This window comes from Pongo pygmaeus, chromosome 20, assembly GCF_028885625.2.
Source record: "Pongo pygmaeus isolate AG05252 chromosome 20, NHGRI_mPonPyg2-v2.0_pri, whole genome shotgun sequence".
In the NCBI taxonomy this organism is placed as follows: domain Eukaryota; kingdom Metazoa; phylum Chordata; class Mammalia; order Primates; family Hominidae; genus Pongo; species Pongo pygmaeus.
In genome coordinates this window covers 40398724-40420229 of record NC_072393.2, presented here as the reverse complement: position 1 = coordinate 40420229, position 21506 = coordinate 40398724, and the positions used below count along the sequence as shown (strand labels likewise).

Here is a 21506-nt window from a genome sequence, read left to right as displayed (position 1 = left end):
TGCCTCATTTTCACATGCTCCAAAATGGAAAAATCACTAAGATCACGTGTATAATCCTGGACAGGGCTCAGAGGTCTCTGAACTTGACATTGTCTTATGATTAACTTCATTTTTTGTTTGTTTGTTTGTTTGAGACCGGGTCTTGCTCTGTCACCCAGGCTGAAGTGCAATGGCACATTCATAGCTCACTGTAGCCTGAACTTCATGGGCTCAAGTGATTCTCCCACCTCAGCTTCCTGAGTAGCTGGGACTATGGGCGTGCGACACCACGCCTGGCGAATTTTTTAATTTTTTGTACAGTCGGGGTTTCACTATGTTGCCCAGGCTGGTCTTGAACTCCTGGCCTCAAGTGATCCTCCCAATTCAGCCTGCCAAAGTGTGGGATTACAGACATGAGCCACCATGCCTGGCCCATTATTATTGTCCTTGTCATCCTCCTCCTTGTGAACTGGACTGCTGGGCTGGGTACCCTATGAGAGTGGGTTCAGATCCCTCTGTGTCCCTGGCACTCAGCTCTCCAACTTCACTTTTAGGATCCCTGTTTATCATACCCGATAGTCAGCAGAGGAAACTGAGAGCTGAGGGGCATGGCTCAAACCACAAGCTGCTGGGGTCTGCTCCTCTAGGTCCTGGATCCGGAGCCCACCCCCAAGCCTGCCGACCACTGTGGGATGCCCACCTTGTGCTGAACCCCAAAAGGATGAGTTGCCTCCATCACTTGAGTCCTCTCCACAACTGGGAAGTGGGTGCCACGATTGTCCCCATTTGACAGATGGGAAAACTGAGGCCACACAAGACTGGGCCTGGAACCCAGATCTGCGTGACCTCCAAGCTCTTAAGCCCCCTTATCCTCCAACGAGGCTTCTGGGCGTGGGCGTCAGTGTCGAGAGAGGCTGCATGAATTCCTCAATCACAGGGCGAGTCTCGTCCTCAGGTGATGAGGTGGTACAGCCTAGGGGTTAGGTTTAGAGCTGACTAGAGCCGGGAAACTAATCACATAACTTCCCTGTGCCTCAGTTTCCCCATCTGTAAAGCAGGGATAGCAGTAACTGCCCATCTCACAGGGTGGCTGTGAAGGTTGAGTGAGTATAAACATTACTACATTTCATGTTAGCTAACAAGTGTCATTTACTTATGTTTCTTATTTAGTGGACAGAATCTATCCAAATGACTAAAATTTAGTCCAGATTAAAACAACCAATTATCCATCTATCCATGAACTCTGATCTCCAAAGAAAGAATGCAAAATAGCCTGGAGCAGCCCTGGAGCCGGATGCCTGGGTTTGAATCCTGGCTGTGCCCTCAGCTGGGTAACCTAGAGTTCAGGTTCCCTGACCTCTGTCTCCACTTCCTCCAGCTGTAAAGTGGTGATGATGACAGCACCGACTTCAGAGGGCTTTGGCAAGATCAGAATGAGTTAATAGATGAGCTTTTAGGACAAGGCCAGGCTCAGAGTAGACGCTGAAGAAGGGGTGGCATCATCATCATCATCTTCACCATCATCATCATCTTCATCATCATTATCATCATCATCATCATGTCCTCGGGTTGGTGCTGCCCCCCAGTGGGTGTTGGCCACTCGAGGGTTAATTTCAGGGTAGGGGAGGGAGGCTAAGGGCTTGGGGCCAGGCAGAGGTCCTGCCGAGTATGACCACCAGAGGGAGCAGCTGGACCTGATCTGGCCCCGCTGACAGCGCCCGACACACCCTCCTGGAGCCAGGGGAGGGGGCTGGCAGAGAGTGGCCAGGATGGGATGTCCCCAGCCCCCCGGGGCCTCTCCTCCCACCCTGCTCCAGTCTGCAGAGCCATCTGGTCCCCACCCTGGTGACATCGTCCTCCTGCTCCCTCAATAGGGTTGAGTGGGGAATCTGGGGAGGGGGCTGGCGGGAGTGGTGGGGCGGCTCCAGCCCTTGGTGGACCCTCCCCCTCCTGTGGGGCTGTCCAGTCCCTTCCCCCAAGGCCGACCTTGTCATGGCCTCTGACCCCCTCCTCCTTCCCATCCTACTCTGCTAGGTGCGCCGGGTGTCCAGTGAACCCCTTTCCCAAACCTTCAGGGAGAAGGGAGGTGGGAGGAGGCAAAGAAACAACAGGCAGGGAGCTGGAAGGGGGGGTGGGGGGTGCAGGAGACAAGAAATCAAGACACCAGGCAGCGGGACACACACACACTCACATACACTCACACACATAGAGGCCAACAGATAGACAGCTACCTAAAGCCTGAAAGACTGACAGCAACACAGAAAAAGAGAAACAGGCAGAAAGAGAGACAAAGACAGAAATAGAAACAGACTAACACACAGAGTCAGAAATACAGAGACAGAAAGATAGGGAGAAAGAGAAACAGAAAATTAGACACCGAAGACATACGAACAGGGAGGAAGGCCGACTGAAAGAAAGACGGAGAAGAGGAGAGAGAAGCCAGGGCCGAGCGTGCCAGCAGGCGGATGGAGGGCGGCCTGGTGGAGGAGGAGACGTAGTGGCCTGGGCTCAGCTGGGTGGGCCGGGAGAAGCGGGTGCCTCAGCGTGGGGGTGGGGGCATGGGAGGGGCAGGCATTCTGCTGCTGCTGCTGGCTGGGGCGGGGGTGGTGGTGGCCTGGAGACCCCCAAAGGGAAAGTGTCCCCTGCGCTGCTCCTGCTCCAAAGACAGCGCCCTGTGTGAGGGCTCCCCGGACCTGCCTGTCAGCTTCTCTCCGACCCTGCTGTCACTGTGAGTGTCCAGCCTTCTGCATGCCTGAAGGTGGGGACGGAAGTCCTGGGACCCCAGAGGTTGGGATGTGGTGCCGAGTCTCCAGGGAAACAGGGGCCCATCAGGATCTCAGGAGATGGGCAGCAAAGTCTGTCGGGATGCCTCGAAGAGGGGTGCTGGCATCTGGGAAGGAGCAGAGGGAAACCCCAGAGGGCAGGGACAGCATTTGGGGCCCAGGAGAAGGGTTGAGTGCTGTCAGGGTCCTTGTCAAGCCAGGAAGACAAATGCCTGCCTCCTGTGGCATGCAGGGGAGACACATCCAGGGTCAGAGTGGCACGCTGGGGTCTCCCGGACGGCAGAAGGCTCTGGTTTGCAACTGGAGTATTGCTGTGGTGTCCCTCTCACCTACCATTGCCCACATCCCCAGCTCACTCGTCAGAACAGGAGTCACCCAGCTGAAGGCCGGCAGCTTCCTGAGAATTCCGTCTCTGCACCTGCTGTGAGTGGGGCCTGGCTGGGCCGACAACCAGCTCAAGGGAGTGGGCGTTTATGCACATGTGTGGGAGTGTATGCTCACACAGATGTCAGGTGGGAGTTGATGCACGTGTGTGGGGGTGTGTGCACACGTGTGTGCAAAAGCATTTGTGTCCATGCACATACTCACACTTGTGTGCCCATGTCCATATAGGCTGAGGGTGGAGGCCAGGGTTAAAATGTCAGGTAGGGGCTGCAATTCTGGAAAAATTTCTTTCTTGCCCCCTTGTCAGCCTCTTCACCTCCAACTCCTTCTCCGTAATTGAGGATGATGCATTTGCGGGCCTGTCCCACCTGCAGTACCTGTGAGTGAGGCCAGGGGATGGAGGCAGGTGGGTCTGGGAGAAGGAGGGACCCTTCTGTGGCTCCCAGAGTAGGGGGAGATGGGAGCTGTGGCCCTGAGGAGCAGGTGTTTGGACATCATGGTGGGATGATATTGATAAAAATGGCGAACCCAATGGTGATGATGCTTTGGGTGATATTGATGAAGTTCTCAGGGCTGGCGTCCATGATGCTTATCAGTGTTGACTATCACCTCACTTCTCTGCTTCAAGATCTACAAAGGGCCCGGATAACCAGAGCCTGATTCTGGCTCTACCTGACTCATGGAAACCCAGGAAGGGTGTAAAGAAGTCAGAGACAAGAAACGTTTCAAATGACCAGGAAACAACTCTGAATTAGGTAGTGGTGGTGATACTGTGGTAGTGTTGAGGGTGGTGCTGATGATTGGGTAGTGGTGGTGATTGTGGCGGCGGTGGCAGTCACAGCATGACAACGCTGGCATTGGTGTTGGTCATGGCGTTGATGATAATGGCAGTGGTGATGACCCTGTTGCTGCTGCTGACATGGGGTTGATGGCATTATTGATGATGATGGAGTGGGGATGATGTTGGTAAAAATGGTAGCCCCAGTGGTGATGATGCTATGGATGAAATCAATGATGAAGTTCTTGGGGCTTGTGTCTGTGATAATTATCAGTGTTGTGGGGGTGGGTCGTTACAGTACTGGTGCTGATGTTGCTGATGGCTGTGGGTAGGATGTTGGGGTTGGTATGAATGGCAATGTTGTTGGTACTGGGTTGGTGATGATGGTGAAGGTGTTGGTATTTATGGAAACTCTGGCAGTGGTAGTACTGGTGGTGGGTGAATATGTGCATCTTGGGCATAATGGAGATGATGTTGGCAGTGTTGGTGGCGCTCATGCTGATGTGTGTGATAGTGCAGCATTGGAGATGAGGGTGGCAATCTTTTTGGTGTTGATCATGAAGGTTGTGTTGCTGGTGATGATTATCAGTGTTGTTGGTGTGGAGTTTGGTAATGATGATATTGGTGTTGGTGTTGATGGGAGTGGGTGGTGACTTTGTTATTTGTGACAATGATGCTAGTGTTGGTGATGATAGTGGCAAGGTATAATGTTGGGGATAACAGCAGTTATTGGTCCTGGGGTTGATGACGGTAACACAGACATGAGTGTTGGGGATGTTGGCATTGGGTTGGTCATTACAGTTGATGTTGGAGGTAATGTGGTGGTGTGGGTGCTAGCACTGGTGGTGGTGATGGTGGTGGCAGGGTGTGGTGTTGGGGATAATGGCAGTTATTGGTCCTGGGGTTGATGACAGTGATAAAGACATGGGTGTTGAGGATGCTGGCATTGGTGTTGGTCATTACTAATGATGCTGGAGGTATTGGTGGTGATTTGGGTGTTAGCACTGGTGATGGTGATTGTGGTGGTGGCAGCAGGGCAATGTTCACAGTGAAACTGGCAATGACTATGGGGCCAGTTTCATGGCTCCTATAATTGATGGCTGGGACTTTGGGAGGAGAGGTTTTTGAGAGGCTTTCCCTGGGATTGTCCGTGGTATTGGAAGAGAATTCAGCACCTTCCAGTGGGCCTATGTCTTTCATGGGGTGCGTTCCCTGAAGCTCAGTGGGCCTCCCCCTGACCCCAGCTTCCCTCCACAGCTTCATCGAGGACAATGAGATTGGCTCCATCTCTAAGAATGCCCTCAGAGGACTTCGCTCACTTACACACCTGTGCGTGCCTCCACCGCCCCAGCCCTCCATGAGAGGCACCCATGCTCCACCCCCGAGGGAACACAGGGTATCCTTGTGGCTGCTGACGGTGCCTTCTCTTCCTCCACCAGAAGCCTGGCCAATAACCATCTGGAGACCCTCCCCAGATTCCTGTTCCGAGGCCTGGACACCCTTACTCACGTGTGAGGCTCATGGGGGCTGGGAATGTGGGGGGTTGGGGAATGTTTGTGTCGGGGGGGCATCCGTGCCCACTTCTGGTTGGCGTGCATGCATTTATTTGGCTGCAGTGGTTCTTACGTATTTTTCTTACCATTATGGGGCCCCATCTCTGGGGACACTTGCCTGAGGTAGGGGCAGGAGCATGGCCCCCAGGGCATGGAGGCCGGGTCGCAGCCCCTCCCCGGCCTCTTGCCCCAGGGACCTCCGCGGGAACCCGTTCCAGTGTGACTGCGGCATCCTCTGGCTCCTGCAGTGGATGCCCACCGTGAACGCCAGCGTGGGGACCGGCGCCTGTGCGGGCCCCGCCGCCCTGAGCCACATGCAGCTCCACCACCTCGACCCCAAGACTTTCAAGTGCAGAGCTATAGGTGGGGGGCTTTCCCGATGGGGTGGGAGGCGGGAGATCTGGGGGAATGGCTGCCAGGGCCAAGAGGCTCGCCTCACTCCCTGCCCTGCCATTTCCCGGAGTGGGAAGACCCTGAGCAAGCAGCACTGCCTTCCTGAGCCCCAGTTTTCTCATCTGTAAAGTGGGGGTAATAAACAGTGATATAGGAGTGCCGTGGGAATTCAATGATACATCTTCACGTGTTCGGCATTTGGCGCCGGGCCTGGGACAGGAGGTCCTTATAAACGTTCACCCTTGTTAACATAAAAGCAACCACTTTAAAAATTCTTCGTTAAGTGCCAAGTATTGCGCTAAGAACTGCAGGTGCAATGTCACCTCGTTTACATTGACTCGCCTTTTCTATAAATAGATTTTGTTGCCTTTTAGGATACTGGGCAGTGCAGAGAGCACAGAATGATGAGGCCAGCCCTGGGTCTTGCCCTCAAAGAGTTCAACGTCCAGAGGAATGCAGGCCCAGACAGGACAGCCCAGGACGATCTGGGCAGGATGGGGAGGCCCAGCCAGAGGGGTCAGGGCAGGGATGGGGGAAGCCGTGGGAGCTGAGGGAGCCCAGAGTCAGGGCCAGGGCCACACAGAGCTGGGGGTACAGGAAGAGCTTCCTGAAGGAGTTTAAGCCTGAAGGGTCTTTACACAGATGCTTTTCTTTTCTAAGAGTTGGGGTTTCATTCTCTTGCCCAGGCTGGAGTGCAATGGCACCATCATAGCTCACTGCAGCCTCAAACTTCTGTGCTCAAGAGATCCTCCTGCCTAAGCCTGACAAATAGCTGGGACTACAGGCATATGCTACTGTGCCTGGCTAATTTTGTTTAAAAAACTTTTTTGTAGAGATAGGGTCTGGGAGATGCTAGGTTGCCTAGGCTGGTCTTGAACTTCTGGCTTCAAGTGATCTTCCTACCTCAGCCTCCCAAAGTGCTGGGATTACAAGCACGTGCCACCACACCCGGCCACAGATGCTATGAATACAATAACAACAGCAATAATTATTATTATCTATAACAATATGAAGGGGGACTGCCCCTCCACACCTGTGGGTATTTCTCACAAGGTGGAGAAGAGAGACCAAGAAAAGAAATAAGACACAGAGACAAAGTATAGAGGAAGAGAAGTGGGCCCAGGGGACTGGCACTCAGCAAGTGAGGACCCACACCGGCACTGGTCCCTGAGTTCTCTCAGTATTTATTGATCACCATCTGTACTATCTCAGCGAGGGGGATGCGGCAGGACTATAGGGTAATGGTGGGGAGGGGGTCGGCAGGAAAACGTGAGCAAAGGATTCTTTGTCATAAATAAGTTTAAGGAAAGGTGCTGTGCTTGGATGTGCACGTAGGCCAGATTTATGTTTAACTTTACACAAACATCTCAGTGCAGTAAAGAGTAGCTGAGCAGTATTGCCGCCAGCATGTCTCACCTCCAGCCATAAGGCGGTTTTCTCCTACCTCAGTAAACAGAATGTACGATCAGGTTTTACACTGAGACATTCCATTCCCAGGGAGGAGCAGGAGACAGATGCCTTCCTCTTACCTCAACTGCAAAGAGGCCTTCCTCTTTCACCAATCCTCCTCAGCACAGACCCTTTACAGGTGTCGGGCTGGGGGACGGTAAGGTCTTTCCCTTCCCACGAGGGCATATCTTAGGCTGTCTCAGTGCAGGGAAACCTTGGACAATACCCAGGCTTTCTTGGGCAGAGGTCCCTGCAGCCTCCCGCAGTTCATTGTGTCCCTGGGTAATCGAGACTGGAGAACGGCAATGACTTTTACCAAGCATACTGCCTGCAAACACGTTTTTAACAAAGCACATCTTGCATAGCCCTAAATTCATTAAACCTTGAGTCAATACAGCACATGTTTCTGTGAGTATAGGGTTGGGGCTAAGTTTATAAATTAACAGCATCTCAAAGCAGAAGAATTTTTCTTAGTACAAATCAAAATGCAGTTTCTTATGTCTTCCTTTTTCTGCATAGACACAGTAACAGTCTGATCTCTCTTCCTTTCCCCCACAACATGTATATATATAATATAGATATAATTATATATGCATACATAATTATTATCAGCATATAATTATTATTATTCTAAGTGTAAGAAAGATATTTTTGGTCTGTGGGACACATAGAAGAAGGGGATTTAACTTAGGGAGTCCCTCTTCATTCAAGTTATCCAACAAATGTTCACTGAAGTCCACTCAGTGCCCAGCCCTGTAAGAGGTGATGGTCACTGTGGTTGGGGCCTGAGCCCTGGCCTTACGGGACTTACAGTCCTGGGAATTTGGGGAGACAGACATTTAACAAACACTGCACAGATCAATGTGTGCTATACGTTGTGATAACTACAAGGAGTGATGAGAGAATGAGGGTTCCTGTGGGAGTCAGAGAAGGCTTCTCTCAGGTGGGGATGTTAGGTCTGGGTGTGGCTAAGTGAGGAACAGAGGGAAGGGCTCTTCAGAGAGGGGGAACAGCCTGGCCGGTGGCCCTGAGGCAGCATAGAGTGTGCCCTGTTTGAAGATCGAAAGAAGGCAGGTGTGGCTCAGGGGTGGTGAGTGGAGGGACAGGTATGGATTTTGGAAGCTACAGAGAGGAGAGAGGAGACTTTATTCTGGGCCATGGCAAGAATGGAGTTTTTTTGTGTGTTTGTTTGTTTATTTGAAACAGGGTCTCACTCTGTCGCCCAGGCTGGAGTGCAGTGGTACAATCACGGCTCATTGAGGCCTTGACCTCCCCAGGCTCAGGTGATCCTCCCGCCCCAGCCTCTCTGGTAGCTGGGGCTACAGGTGCACCACCACCATGCCCTGCTAATTTTTTGTATTTTTTGTAGAGATGGGGTTATCACCACGTTGTCCAGGCTGCTCTTGAACTCCTGGGCTCTACTGATCCATCCGCTTTGGCTTCCCAAAGTGTGGGGATTACAGGCGTGGACCACCACTGTCAGCTGAGAGTTTTGAGGAAGAGGTGATTTGATAGCCATTTAAAAAAGATTCGCCTTTTAGGTGGGCATTATATGTAGTTTGGCTCATTGCTTCAACGCTGGCACCTGGAAACAGGGCCTGGCACGCAGAGTGAAATGTTACAGCCTGGAGTCAACCACCCAGCTCCCCCACTAACAAGCGGAGCAGCCTTGGTGCCCCAGTGACCATGAAGGCCAACCCGCTCTCACAGACTCTCAAAATACCATGAATTAAGGACAGAGGGATCTGGAGTGAGCTGTCCAGGTGTGTGGGGGCAGTCCCTGGGCATCATCCTTGCTTTCATGCTTGAAACCATGATGTGGAACACTCGTGTGGTGGGAAAGGAGACCAAATTGGGACAAGCTGTTTCCAGGTGTGGTGGCTCATTACACTCATCACATCTGCCCTTGTTCCACTGGTCACTCGGTCTCAAAACAGCCACATCTAACTTTCAGGGAGGGTGATGAATGGGGGTCCCGGGATAATGCAGCCTCTAGCTGGGTGGCCTAGTGACCAGCTTCAATCCTCTCTCCTGGAAGGTGGGAAGGATGGATTTCGTTGGATAACAGGCTGCCTGTGCCATTTAGCCTTGTTTTCTCATCTGCGAAGGGGAAATCATAACAGAATGTACCTCATAGGGATGTTGTGAAGTTAAATGAATTAATCCAGATGCTGTTTCTAAGGGATTATTTGGTGATGCCACACAGCTTAGAAAATAAGGCTTATGGGCTGGGCACGGTGGCTCACGCCTGTAATCCCAGCACTTTGGGAAGTTGAGGCGAGCGGATCATGAGGTCAGGAGTTCGAGACAAGCCTGGCCAACATGGTGAAACCCCATGTCTACTAAAAATACAAAAATTAGCTGGGCATGGTGGCAGGCACCTGTAATTCCAGCTACTCGGGAGGCTGAGGAAGTAGAATTGTTTGAACCCAGGAGGTGGAGGTGGCCCATGCCTGTAATCCCAGCACTTTGGGAGGTCAAGGCAGGAGGATCTCTTGAGCCTAGGAATTCCGGACCAACCTGGGCAACATAGTAAGACTTCATCTCTGCAAAAAATAAAAAAATAGCCAGGCACGGTAGCACACATCTGTAGTCTCAGCAGCTCAAGAGGCTGAGGAAGGAGGGTTGCTTGAGTCTAGAAGGTGGAGGCTGCATTGAGCTATGATTGTGCCACTGCACTTCAGCCTGGGAGACACAGTGGGACCCTGTCTCAAAACAAAACAAAATACCCCTCGACCCAAACCAAACAAACATCTACAGATCAAGATTCCAGTTATATGTCCCTATAAGGGGAGTACCATGAATGGCCCCCATTTCAGAGATGTAGGCAAACTGAGGCTCAGCAATGAGGACCCTGGGGTCCTGGGGCCTGCCTGACTCTGTTTTCCACCCGCAGAGCTGTCCTGGTTCCAGACGGTGGGGGAGTCGGCACTGAGCGTAGAGCCCTTCTCCTACCAAGGGGAGCCTCACATTGTGCTGGCACAGCCCTTCGCTGGCCGCTGCTTGATTCTCTCCTGGGACTACAGCCTGCAGCGCTTCCGGCCCGAGGAAGAGCTGCCAGGTGAGCCCCCTCCCCGTCCTTCTGCCTGTCCAGCAGCCTGCCTGGCTGGCCTGACCTGCCTCCCCACCTCCCCACAGCGGCCTCCGTGGTGTCCTGCAAGCCACTGGTGCTGGGCCCGAGCCTCTTCGTGCTGGCTGCCCGCCTGTCGGGGGGCTCACAGCTGTGGGCCCGGCCCAGTCCAGGCCTGCGCCTGGCCCCAACGCAGACCCTGGCCCCGCGGCGGCTGCTGAGGCCCAATGACGCCGAGCTCCTGTGGCTGGAAGGGCAGCCCTGCTTCGTGGTGGCGGATGCCTCCAAGGCGGGCAGCACCACGCTGCTGTGCCGCGACGGGCCCGGCTTTTACCCGCACCAGAGCCTGCACGCCTGGCACCGGGACACGGACGCTGAGGCCCTGGAGCTGGACGGCCGGCCCCATCTGCTACTGGCCTCGGCTTCCCAGCGGCCCGTGCTCTTCCACTGGACCGGTGGCCGCTTCGAGAGACGCACAGACATCCCTGAGGCGGAGGATGTCTATGCCACACGCCACTTCCAGGCTGGTGGGGACGTGTTCCTGTGCCTCACACGCTACATTGGGGACTCTATGGTGAGGCTGGGCCTGGGGGTGGGGGGCTGGCTTTTCAGCACCGACCCAATCTTGCACACTCAGCCTCTAAACTCTGGCCTAGCCTCACATGCCGACCTTTGAACCAGGACCCCACCACACACTGATGCCAAGACTCTGACCCCCTCAAGGCTGGCTGACTCTGAACCACTCCCCAGTCCCCGACACTGATGCTGGCCCCAACATCCTGATTCTACCGCCAGCTCTGTGACTCGGATGCATTCCAGACTTCACCACAGCCACACCTGTCCCCACCCTGACACTGAGCCCCCAAGGCTGACGCTGGGGTTAAGTCCTGTCCACTCTCTTTCTGGAGTGAGGTGCAGGCAGGGGAGGGTTCTGAGTCTGGAAGGGCCCTGATCTGACTCAGGTGTTCACAAGGTCTCTGGGTGGGGAACAGACTGGGGGAGCAGGGAGAGGAGCCTAGAGACCAGGGAAGAGGCTGCCAGGATGGTCCAGACGGGAGGGGATAGAGTTCAGCCAGAGGTGGTGGGAGAAATGTACAACTATAGAAGGTGAAACTGACAGAGTCCATGGCTGAGTGCTTCTGTGGGGCATGAGGGCAAGGGAAGGGCTCAGAACAACTGCGTGTGTGTGGCTGAACAGGTGGGTGGTGACCTTTATGAAGATAAGAAAGCTATGAGAGTTTGGGGACCGACAGGCTTCTGCTTCCAAGCTGTTCCAGGGCCCCCAGAGACCCTCGGGACCCCAGGCCCTCACTGGCCACACCCCCACAGGTCATGCGCTGGGATGGCTCCATGTTTCGTCTGCTGCAGCAACTTCCCTCGCGCGGTGCCCACGTCTTCCAGCCACTGCTCATCGCCAGGGACCAGCTGGCCATCCTAGGCAGCGACTTCGCCTTCAGCCAGGTCCTCCGCCTTGAGCCTGACAAGGGGCTCCTGGAGCCGCTGCAGGAGCTGGGGCCCCCGGCCCTGGTGGCCCCCCGTGCCTTCGCCCACATCACTATGGCCGGCAGACGCTTCCTCTTTGCTGCTTGCTTTAAGGGCCCCACACAGATCTACCAGCATCACGAGATCGACCTCAGTGCTTGAGAACCACCAATGGGACTCTGGGCATGGCTGGGGACCCTGGACAGCCCCTTGGCTGGCTCCTGGCCCCACTTGGGGTGATGGCTGACCATGGGCCACATTCATCAGCCACATGTCTAGGCCTCAAGCCTGCTTCTTAAAGGATCTGCACCCGGGGGGGGACATAGAGGGTCCCAGCCTACTGGACCTCCCGAGCTGCCCTTCAGATCTAAAGCGACATCTGGACATCTCGGCTGGGGCAGATTCCCCATCAAAGGCAACCTGGGGGTGCAGGCTGGTGCACTGCATGGAGTCGAGGTGCAGGTCACGTGCAGAGCTCCATGAGGTCCAGAAGCCCCCCTCTCAACCCGCTCCCACCCCCGCTGGTCCCTCTGAAAGCACTGAGGGGTTGATGGCATTCCTTTCCCATTCTAAACTCCACGCAGCCAATCGCTTTCCTGGAGAAGCGCCAACCTCGAAGACAACTCAGCGCTGGGCGGGTTCCCCTCTGCTGCTTGTGCGCATGCGTGCGGCCGCCCAGCAAGCTGTGCCTCTTGCGCTTCTTGCGCGTGCGCGGGGCACAGGGAGGGACAGCGGGAGGTGTCGCGGGGAGCCCGGTGCCCTCCTGGATGGGCGACGGAGGCAAGGACAAGAAGAGTCTGAGCTCAATAAATGCGCTGTGCACCCTCCCCGCCCAGTGTTGTGGATCCTTGGGAGAGGATGTCCTGTGAACGGCACAGGGCGGGGATGGTGTCCCTGGAGCAGTGCTCGGAGCGGCCCAGGTCCCAGGGAGGCATTTCCGCAGCTCATGGTCTCTGAGTGTGGGTTCGTGGTTATGGAGGGACTCAGCGGATGTTTGAGGGATAAAACGGCATGATGAGGGGACAAGTCACGAGTTTATTGTGGGTCTCTTTTTGGGTTCATGTCTCAGGACATTGGAGGAGATATTTTTGGGTGTTTTGAGTTTTAGGCATTTTGTGGGGCAGTTCATGGGAACATTTTGGATGCCTTATTAGGTACTGGGGAGTCTCAAGGGAGTTTGAGGCTTGTTGGAAGTTCTCACACGATGTGGTCATTGTACGTTATTAAGGGTAGCATAGGGAATTATTTTAACGGACATTTGGGTATTTGGAAAGATCTTATAATAAAGTGAGGTCTCAGGGGGTGAGTGAGAGGGTCACAGGGGTCTTACTGTTATAAACTGTCCGAACACTTCCATCATAGTAGGATGATCCTATGTCCCAGTTTTCCTGGGATGGTCCAGGGTCCACTGGAATGTTCCAGTGTTCCATCTGGTTAGAGCTCTCTTTCATTCCTTTTGGCTACTAGTAAATCCCAAATTGCATATGAGGTTCCCATGGCTGAGGAGGCAGAGGGCGGGCCTGTGCCTTGTCCCAAGCCACAAGGGAACAGGCCTGTGGGCTTTTCCCAACAAGCAGGCTCAGCGCCAGCCTCTGTGTCAGCCTCCAGGGCACGCCGACCTTCTCATGGCGCCCCAAGCCCCACCCCAGTGCACACATAGGAAGTCTCCAGGCTGCTTGGGCAGAGGCACAATCACTTTAGATAAAAAATTGAACAAAGAGACCCTCCTGCGAGAGGTGAGATGAGGCCCTGCCATGCAAAGGAGTCCCAGCAGAGGAGGAAGAATTCCGTCCTGGAGTTCAAGCTTCTGTGCAGAGACAGGACCTGGGGACAGAGAATGGTCCTCCACCCAATTTCAGCTGGTCCATCCTCATCAGTTTTGGGCTGAGCCTGGGGGAGGTGATGGGGTCCGTTTGTGAGGGTGGATTGAGTTTTCTTTCCAGTGTGCATGTGCACACACGTGCGCGCGCACACACACACACACACACACCACTTCCGTGTTCCCCTGAGCCCCATGCTGCCCCATCTTACCTGGGGTGATGAGAGGTGGAGTCTCCCCTGGACGGTGACTAAGGAGACAAAAGTGGTGAGATCCGTGTCCACCCCCATTTGCCCTCTCCCTCCAGGTAGAGGGTTCTTAGCCTGCCTAGACATGTCTTCCTTGCTGCTTTTCCATTTGGGGGGTTGTGCAATCCCAGGGGCCAAAGCATTTCAGGATTTGGGCCCCCCTGGGGATTACCAGCTAGAAACAATGAACCTGGAAATCTTAGCGGGCAGGAACTCTGCAGGGCAGAGCCTGGAGGCCTCTCCTGCTGGGAGAGTTAGCCCTTTCACCCTGAAAAGCATCCAGCCAGCCTGAGGCGGCCATGCCGGAACAGTATCTTACCTGGGCTTCTGGCCGAACTTGCATTTGCATTTTCCACCTGTTGGGGAGAGCTGAGTGGTCAGGGGAGGGGAGCCCCAGCTCCGGCCCGCCTGCTCCCCCAGCTCCTCCACTCACTCATGACGATGATGATGCCCATGGCGCACAGAACCCCGGCGCAGATGAGCCCGCCAACCTGGAGGCTGTGCCAGTCTAGGAGGAAAGTGGAGGGGACCTCAGTGCCAGGCTGTGTCCTCTCCATCTGTCCCCCCATCCTCTTGACAAATACATATGGAGCACCTAGGATGCACAGGGTACTGGGGACACCGCCATAAGAAAACAGACAAAATCCCAGGTGCTCACATTGTGGTTCACACACCAGCAAACAAGATCTGTCATGCAGGGTCAGGCAGAGATAAGTGATATGAAGAAAAATAAGCGGGGTGGGAGATGGAAAGTCAGAGGGCGGGCTGGGCATAATGGCTGACACCTATTAGGTTGGAGCAAAAGTGATTGCGTTTCTGGCTAGACACGGTGGCTTACGCCTGATATCCCAGCACTTTGGGAGGCCGAGGTGGGCAGATCACCTGAGGTCAGGAGTTCCAGACCAGCCTGGCCAACATGGTGAAACCCCATCTTTACTAAAAATACAAAAATTAGCCAGGCGTGGTGGCAGGTGCCTGTAATCCCAGCTACTCAGCAGGCTGAGGCTGGAGAATCATTTGAACCCGGGAGGCGGAGGTTGCAGTGAGCCAAAATTGCACCATTGCACTCCAGCCAGTCACACTCTGGGTGAAAGAGCAAAATTCTGCCTCAAAAAAAAAAAAAAAAATTGCACTTTTGCCATTAAAAGCAGTTGCAAAAACCACAATTACTTTTGAACCAACCTAATATAATCCCAGTGCTTTGGGACTTCAGGAGTTCAGGAGTTCTAGACCAGCCTGAGCAACATAGTGAGACCCTATCTCTACAAAGTATACAAAAATTAGCCAGACATGGTGGTGTATGCCTGCAGTCCCAGCTATTCAGGAGGCTGAGGCAGGAGGATCGCTTGAGACCAGGAATTTGAGGCTGCAGTGAGCTATGATTACACCACAGCACTCCAGCTTGGGCAACAGTGTGAGACCCTGTCTCTAAAACAAGAAAAAAGTCAGAGGGCAGCTCTTTTACAGGGAGTTGTCATGGAAGGCCTCTCAGGGGGCTGCATTTGAGCAGAGGGAAGGGAGGGAGCTGTGTGGTTCTATGGAAGGAAGTGTTCCAGGCAGAGGAACCAAAAAGTTGCAGAGGTCTGAGGCTGGCAGTATGTCTGCTGTGTCTGAGAGGCTTGGAGCAGAAGGAGTGAGGAGCGTGGAGGAAGTGAGGGCAGAGCGGGGAGTAGGGAGCAGGTCATTGGAACCTGGAGGCCAGATGAGGGTTTTGGCCAAATAGCTCACCACCTCCAGGAAGTTTTCTCAAGTCAACACTTCTCCCAGCAGTTGATCTGAACCAAACAATGGCTTCTTGCAAACTGTCCTCACCTCCTGCATGTGTCTATCTTGCTGGAATAGAACCTTCCCAAAGGCCAGGTTGCTGCCTCTAGTTCCTTTAATCCACTGTGTGGCCTGTTCAGTGCCCCCATCCTAGTCCCTTCCTATCTTTGTCCTGTGACGCTCACGTCAGACCCTCACCCAACCCTGTATGGGAACCCTTGGCACCAAGCAATATGTGGGGTTGGGGGGAGGGGAATGGGGGCACAGGCTCTCACCATAGTAGAAAGGACTGTTTTTATCTGCGAGGAAAGAAAAAAGATCATGAATCCAGGATTACAGCCAGGATGCAGGCCCCCCCACACCCAGGGGAGAATTTGGGGGTGGGATGGGTGAAAGAGTCCAGTCTGACTCACCTTCTGGGTCATTGGCATCCAGGACAGGCAAGCCTGGTGGGAGAAGAGGGGAAGGAGGGGAGATGGTGATGCCGGCCTCAGCCAAGCCCTTGGGCAGGGCCCGGGGAGTTTCAGGGGCCTTGGGAAATGGTCCCCTGAGGGACAGGGGTCCTGTCACTGAGCAACCACCTCATCCCCTCATATCCCAGCATGGAAATGTGGACTCGCGCACTCAGCCCCACACCTCCGAGTCACGCCAGCATTCTGCCACCTGAAATTGGTTCTAATCTAGGAGGTTTTTGGCCACTGTTTGGTCTCGTGTTTCCAGACACGTGGTTAATCCATGCCTCCTGCAGCAGCCGGGGACTTTTCTGGTCAAGATGACAGATGGTTTCAGTTCCCAGATTCCTGTTTCCCCAAGTCCCATCATGCTCAAAGCTCATCCTCTCGCTTCCGCCATGTCCACACCCACCTGGTCTGGTGTTTGCACATCATTGAAAATGACTCACTATTATACACTTAAATAGACTTTATTGAAAATGTAATTTTAGATCACTACCCTGCAGGGAATACTAGTCTTGCCCTATGTGATGGATAAAAAGTATGCCTGTAATCCCAGAGCTTTGGGAGGCTGACGTGGAAGGATCTCTTGAGCCTGGGAGGTCAAGGCTGCAGTGAAAAAGTAAAAAGGGGGCTGGGCACAGTGGCTTAGGCCTGTAATCCCAACACTTTGGAAGGCCGAGGCAGGAGGATCACTTGAGGTCAGGAGTTTGAGACCAGCCTGGCCAATATGGTGAAACCTTGTCTCTTCTAAAAATACAAAAGTTAGCCAGGCATGACGGCACATGCCTGTAATGCCAGCTACTTGGGAGGCTGAGGCAGGAGAATCGCTTGAACCTGGGAGGTGGAGGTTGCATTGAGCCGAGATCATGCCACTGCACTCCAGCCTGGGCAACAGAGCGAGACTCTGTCTCAAAAAAAAAAAAAGAAAAGAAAAGAAAAAAGGGAAAAGTGTTTGGAAGTTAAAGATGCAGTCGCACTGAGCCGAGCCTTCTACTTGAAGTTTTTAGAGAACTGGCCGGGCAGTTATCTTCTTTCAGTGCTTTGAAGGTGTCATTTCATCATCTTCTAGCTTCCGTTATTTCTGTTTAATAGTCCAATCAAGGCCAGTGCAGTGTGGCTCATGCCTGTAATCCCAGCACTTTGGAAGGCTGAGGTGGGAGGATCAAACTCAGCCAGGAGTTTGAGACCAGCTTGGGCAACACAGTGAGACCTCATCTCTGCAAAAAATTTAAAAATGCGCTGGCCATGGTGGCGTGTGCCTGGAGTTCTAGCTGTGTAGGAGGCTGAGAGAGTAGGATCGCTTGACCCCAAGAGTTCAAGGCTGTAGTGAACTGTGATTGCGCCATCGCACTCCAGCCTGAGCAACAGAGACTCCCTTTCAAAAACAAAAAAGCAAAAAAAAAGAAGAGAGCGAGAGAATGGGGAAGACGGTGACTTTCCAGCTGTGTGAGCCAGCTCTTCTCGTGTATCCCTGGCAATCACTAGTTTGACTTTTCTTACCCTCAGGGAAATGCTGTTCTAACATTTACTACCTTCCTGGGGAGGTAGAAAAGCACAGGAGAGCGACAGAGGCTGGATCCCCGCATTCAGGGGATCCAGAGGAAAAGGCAGTTGGGGGATGGGTACTCACCTGCCAGGAACACAAGCAAGCCCAGGGTCACCTTCTGCATGTCAGAGCACTGGCCTAGAGGGGTGGCGGGAAGTCCAGCCTTAGCAGAGCCACTGGGAGGCTGGCCCTGTGCCTATGGCTCCCCAACCTTCCTCCTCTCCTCCCCAGGCAGGGTGCACAGCTCACCCGGGGCAGGAAGGCTGGCATCTCGCTGGGCTGAGAGATAAGCCTCAGCTGCACCGTGGAGTGGGGACTGGGTGAAACTCGGGCCTGAGGCGGGAGGAGCCATAATAACTCACTGGACGTGAACTTCAGGCTTTCTGGGAATCACCCCGCAACCAAACGAGGGCGCCACTGCCCGCTGTTGTCCTCACTGGACAGATGGGGAAACTGAGGCTCTGAGAGGTGAAACTAGGTGCTCTAGCCAGGAAGTAGGATTTAAGCCAGGCCTGGCTCCCCAGCAGCTGCTCTTAACTAGGGACTGTCAAGGCCTTGGGGTGTTTGGGGAAGCGGGGCATTGGGAGCCAGGTGTAGGAGGCCCGCTTCCGGGGAGTGTCTCCGTAGACGGCTCAGAGCCTGCCTGGCCCTGCCAGGACATTGCAGACTTCAGGCTGAGGACTGAGCAGGTTCTTCAAGCTGCTTGGGGTGGGGCAGTGTGTGGAGGAATTGACTTGAGGCTGGGACTGGGGGTAGAGGGGGACTCTACCTCCTGGCTGCAGCCCTAGCTCCATCTCTGTTCCCCCCGAACCTCCTGCCCCTCATCCCACACCCATGCCCTTCCCGGTCCCAGCCCTGGCCCTGCCTAGCCTGGGTCCCCAGCCCAGCCCCTGACCCTCCTAGGCCCCGCAGAGTTCCTGGTGACAGCAAACACTTTCTGTTTCCCAGGTAGACCTGCTCAGCATAAGGAACTCATTTCTCTCTCCTTCCTGAACTGGCACCAGTCCTGCCCTCTCACCAGCCTGCAAGGCTGCACCAAGCCCTAGCCTCCGAGCATGCCCTCCTCTGCGCTGTCCCTGCCCAAATGCTGAGTGCGTAGTTATCATAATTTTTTTTTTTTGAGGCAGAGTTTCACTCCGTCGTCCAGGCTGGAGTGCAATGGCGTAATCTCAGCTCACTGCAACCTCTGCCTCCTGGGTTCAAGCAATTCTCCTGCCTCAGCCTCCTGAGTAGCTGAGACTACAGGCGTGTGCCACCAGTCTCGGCTAATTTTTGTATTTTTGGTAGAGACAGGGTTTCACCGTGTTGGCCAGGCTGGTCTCCAACTCCTGACCTCAGGTGATCCACCCACCCTGGCCTCCCTAAGTGCTGGGATTACAGGTGTGAGCCACCATGCCTGGCCTAGTTATAATTTTGATAGCGAGAGCTGGCACTTCCTCCACCTTGCCCTGGAGTGCACACTGACCTTGCCGTGTTCTCACTCAACCCCACAGCAATCCCCAAGGTTGTCCACTATGTCCTCATTTCACGAACAGCAAAAATGCTCAGAGAGGGTGGTGCCCGCAACCAATGGTGCGGGTGGTCCCTGCAGGTTGGCACAGACTCCTCCCTCTGCCTGCGCACCCTAGGGCCTGGGAATCCTCTCAGCTTCCCAGTTAATTCCACATGCTGAACTCACAATTTTAGTTGGAGCATCCATTTCTTTTCTTTTTTCGTTTTTTTTTTTTTTTTTTTTTGCGGGCAGAAAGCCTGAGGCTTTGGGGAGCATTACTGAGGCCCAGGAAGTGTTTAGGATCCCCAAAAGTGTTGGGGGTTGGGGGAGCTGGCATGGGTGGGTGTGCAGGATGGCATGGTGGATAGGGGCACAGGTTGTAGGTGGACTGCCTGTGGTCCGGAGCTGTCACCAATGACCATACGAGTCCTGGTAACAACAGCAGATGCTTATTGAGTGTCTACCCCATGGGGGCATTTTCTCAGCTTCCCAGTTACTCGCTCAATCTCTGCAGCTTAATGCAGGGGGCACTATTATTAGCCCACATTGCAGTTGTAATCCTGTAACCCTTGCAAATTCATCTTAAAGCCCTATGCTCCGTCGCCATGGCTGTTGAGTCTCACCTCTTAAGCCTCTTTCCAGGGGCTCCTCCAAGCCACCTCTGGCCTGCAAGACCCCACTATTCCTCCTTCCTATGATGTCACGCAGCCAAGACTGACAGATGGTATCCACCTCGCCCCAGCCTCTGCAAAACAATGTCCAGCCCCACGTTTCTGGAGGCTGCAGGGAGCCGGGAGCTGGGTCTGCCCTCACATTCCCCATTCACACTGTTGTCTGAAGAGGCCCTGGGCTGCTCCTGAACCGATGTGGTTGGCGGGCAGGTTAGAGAGGAAGGCAGCCCTGCAGCTGATGCTCTGTCTACCTGCTGTGATCCTTCCTGGCCATGAGGTCCTAAGGCCGGCCTGAGGACTGTTTCCCCCACCTGCCCTCTGCTATCCCCTCTAGTCCTCCATACCATGGGAGAAGGAGCTCATGTTCAGGGGTGGGCAGAAAGATCCTGCCCGCTCTGTGCTCCTGAAATCTCCCAAGCAACTCCCCATTTACAGCTTCCCCCAGCAGCTCCATCCTTTTTTCCTAGAGGTCTCCAGAATCCAGATCCCTCAATGTCTGGACACCCCGAGTCCACCCAGCACTCCTTATCCACCCAGATCCCTCAATGTCTGGACAACCCGAGTCCACCCAGCACTCCTCATCCACCCAGATGTCCCCAGTCCATCTACGCACCCCTGGTCCACTTAGATACCCCCACCTACCCAGGCACCCCCTCTTTTCCACCCAGATATCCCTAATACATGCAGACATCAGTCTTCCCAGACACCCCAACCACACTTATCGGTCCTGCCCTCACCCCAGCTGGCTCAACCAGTCCCAGAGAGGAGAATGGTGGGGAAAGGGACATTAGGGGAAGGGACTTTCTCCTATCTCCTGGCTCCAGAAAAGCATTTCACAAGATTTTAGGCTCTTTAATAGCAGAGCTTCTATGTGGCGGGGTCAGTGGGCAGGTAGATACTCCCTAATTTAGGGGCAGAACCAAGGAGGGCTTGGAAGAAGGGGCCCCAGCTGCTCACCTGTGTGCTTCACCAGGCTGAGCAGAGGTTCCGGGAGAAATCGGGCTGCCAGGCGGAGTCCTGCCTTTATCCGAAGCTGCCACGCCCTAAGCAAACCTGGGCAGGTAGAAAACAAGTCAGATGCCCTAAGGCCCAGGGGCTTCATTCCTGCTCTTAAAGAGACAGCTTCACCCCCTCCCCAGCCATGGGCGGCAGGTTGCTCCCTGGGGTCACCAGGGCCATAGCAGCCTCAGGTGACACGGAGAATTGGATGGGCTGGATGGAACTCGGTCCCTGGAATTAAGGGAGGAGCTTTCTCCAATCTCCTGTGCCCAGGAGAAGACCTTGAATGGGGAAGGTTCTGGGGCCTTTAAACGGCAGAGCCTCCTGGGCCAAGCAGTGAGATGATGCGTTGGTGTTCCAACCTCACTTCTTTTCCTTAGATGATGTGTTTTGCCTGGTGGAAGGATTGCTGGCAGTTGTGGGGAACTTAACTTCCAGGCCACATCTTGCTGCTGGTACAATTTCAGGATCAGCAGAAGATGCTAGCATGACCAAAGTCAGGAGATGGGGCAGGGGTGGATATGAGGGAGCGGCTGGAACAGCAGGGAGGGGTCAGGGTGGGGACTCTGGGACCTTAGTCCTGGTCATAACCCGCTCCCTGCCTTGGAGAGAATGAGAACTGGCTCCCAGGCACCAGGCTG

At 54.2% G+C, this 21506-nt stretch overlaps 2 protein-coding genes across 3 annotated transcripts; one reads left to right on the top strand and one right to left on the bottom strand.

Moving 5' to 3' along the window:
- Positions 1-1648: 1648 nt before the first annotated feature.
- LGI4 (leucine rich repeat LGI family member 4) lies at positions 1649-12698 on the top strand. Of its 2 annotated transcripts, none has more exons than XM_054464729.2 (9): positions 1649-2707; positions 3114-3185; positions 3454-3525; positions 5182-5253; positions 5364-5433; positions 5726-5840; positions 10216-10380; positions 10458-10963; positions 11719-12696. In XM_054464729.2, exons 1-9 carry the CDS (start codon positions 2538-2540, stop codon positions 12031-12033), a joined length of 1557 nt encoding a protein of 518 aa, XP_054320704.1. In that variant the 5' UTR covers positions 1649-2537; the 3' UTR covers positions 12034-12696. The 2 variants fall into 2 exon arrangements, with proteins under 2 accessions (XP_054320704.1, XP_054320703.1); XM_054464728.2 differs by having other exon boundaries at positions 1650-2707; positions 5364-5435; positions 5671-5840; positions 11719-12698.
- Positions 12699-13552: 854 nt separating this feature from the next.
- Positions 13553-20920, bottom strand: FXYD3 (FXYD domain containing ion transport regulator 3). The gene is made up of 8 exons (XM_054464730.1): positions 20824-20920; positions 17788-17841; positions 16116-16148; positions 15978-16001; positions 14372-14446; positions 14258-14294; positions 13903-13940; positions 13553-13761 (listed from the first exon to the last, which is right to left on the bottom strand). The coding sequence occupies exons 2-8, from the start codon at positions 17825-17827 to the stop codon at positions 13745-13747; spliced, it is 264 nt and encodes an 87-aa protein (XP_054320705.1). The 5' UTR covers positions 17828-17841; positions 20824-20920; the 3' UTR covers positions 13553-13744.
- Between the last annotated feature and the right edge of the window lie 586 nt (positions 20921-21506).

Excerpts from the sequence above, each read along its gene's own strand:
- LGI4 (XM_054464728.2), top strand. The coding sequence starts at position 2,538 with ATGGGAGGGGCAGGCATTCTGCTGCTGCTGCTGGCTGGGGCGGGGGTG. Across the intron at positions 3,526-5,181 it reads CTGTCCCACCTGCAGTACCT|CTTCATCGAGGACAATGAGA; the intron begins GTGAGTGAGGCC and ends TTCCCTCCACAG. Across the intron at positions 5,436-5,670 it reads CTGGACACCCTTACTCACGT|GGACCTCCGCGGGAACCCGT; the intron begins GTGAGGCTCATG and ends CTCTTGCCCCAG.
- FXYD3 (XM_054464730.1), bottom strand. The coding sequence starts at position 17,827 with ATGCAGAAGGTGACCCTGGGCTTGCTTGTGTTCCTGGCAG. Across the intron at positions 16,149-17,787 it reads CTTGCTTGTGTTCCTGGCAG|GCTTGCCTGTCCTGGATGCC; the intron begins GTGAGTACCCAT and ends TTCTCCCACCAG. Across the intron at positions 13,941-14,257 it reads AAGTTCGGCCAGAAGCCCAG|TCACCGTCCAGGGGAGACTC; the intron begins GTAAGATACTGT and ends TTGTCTCCTTAG.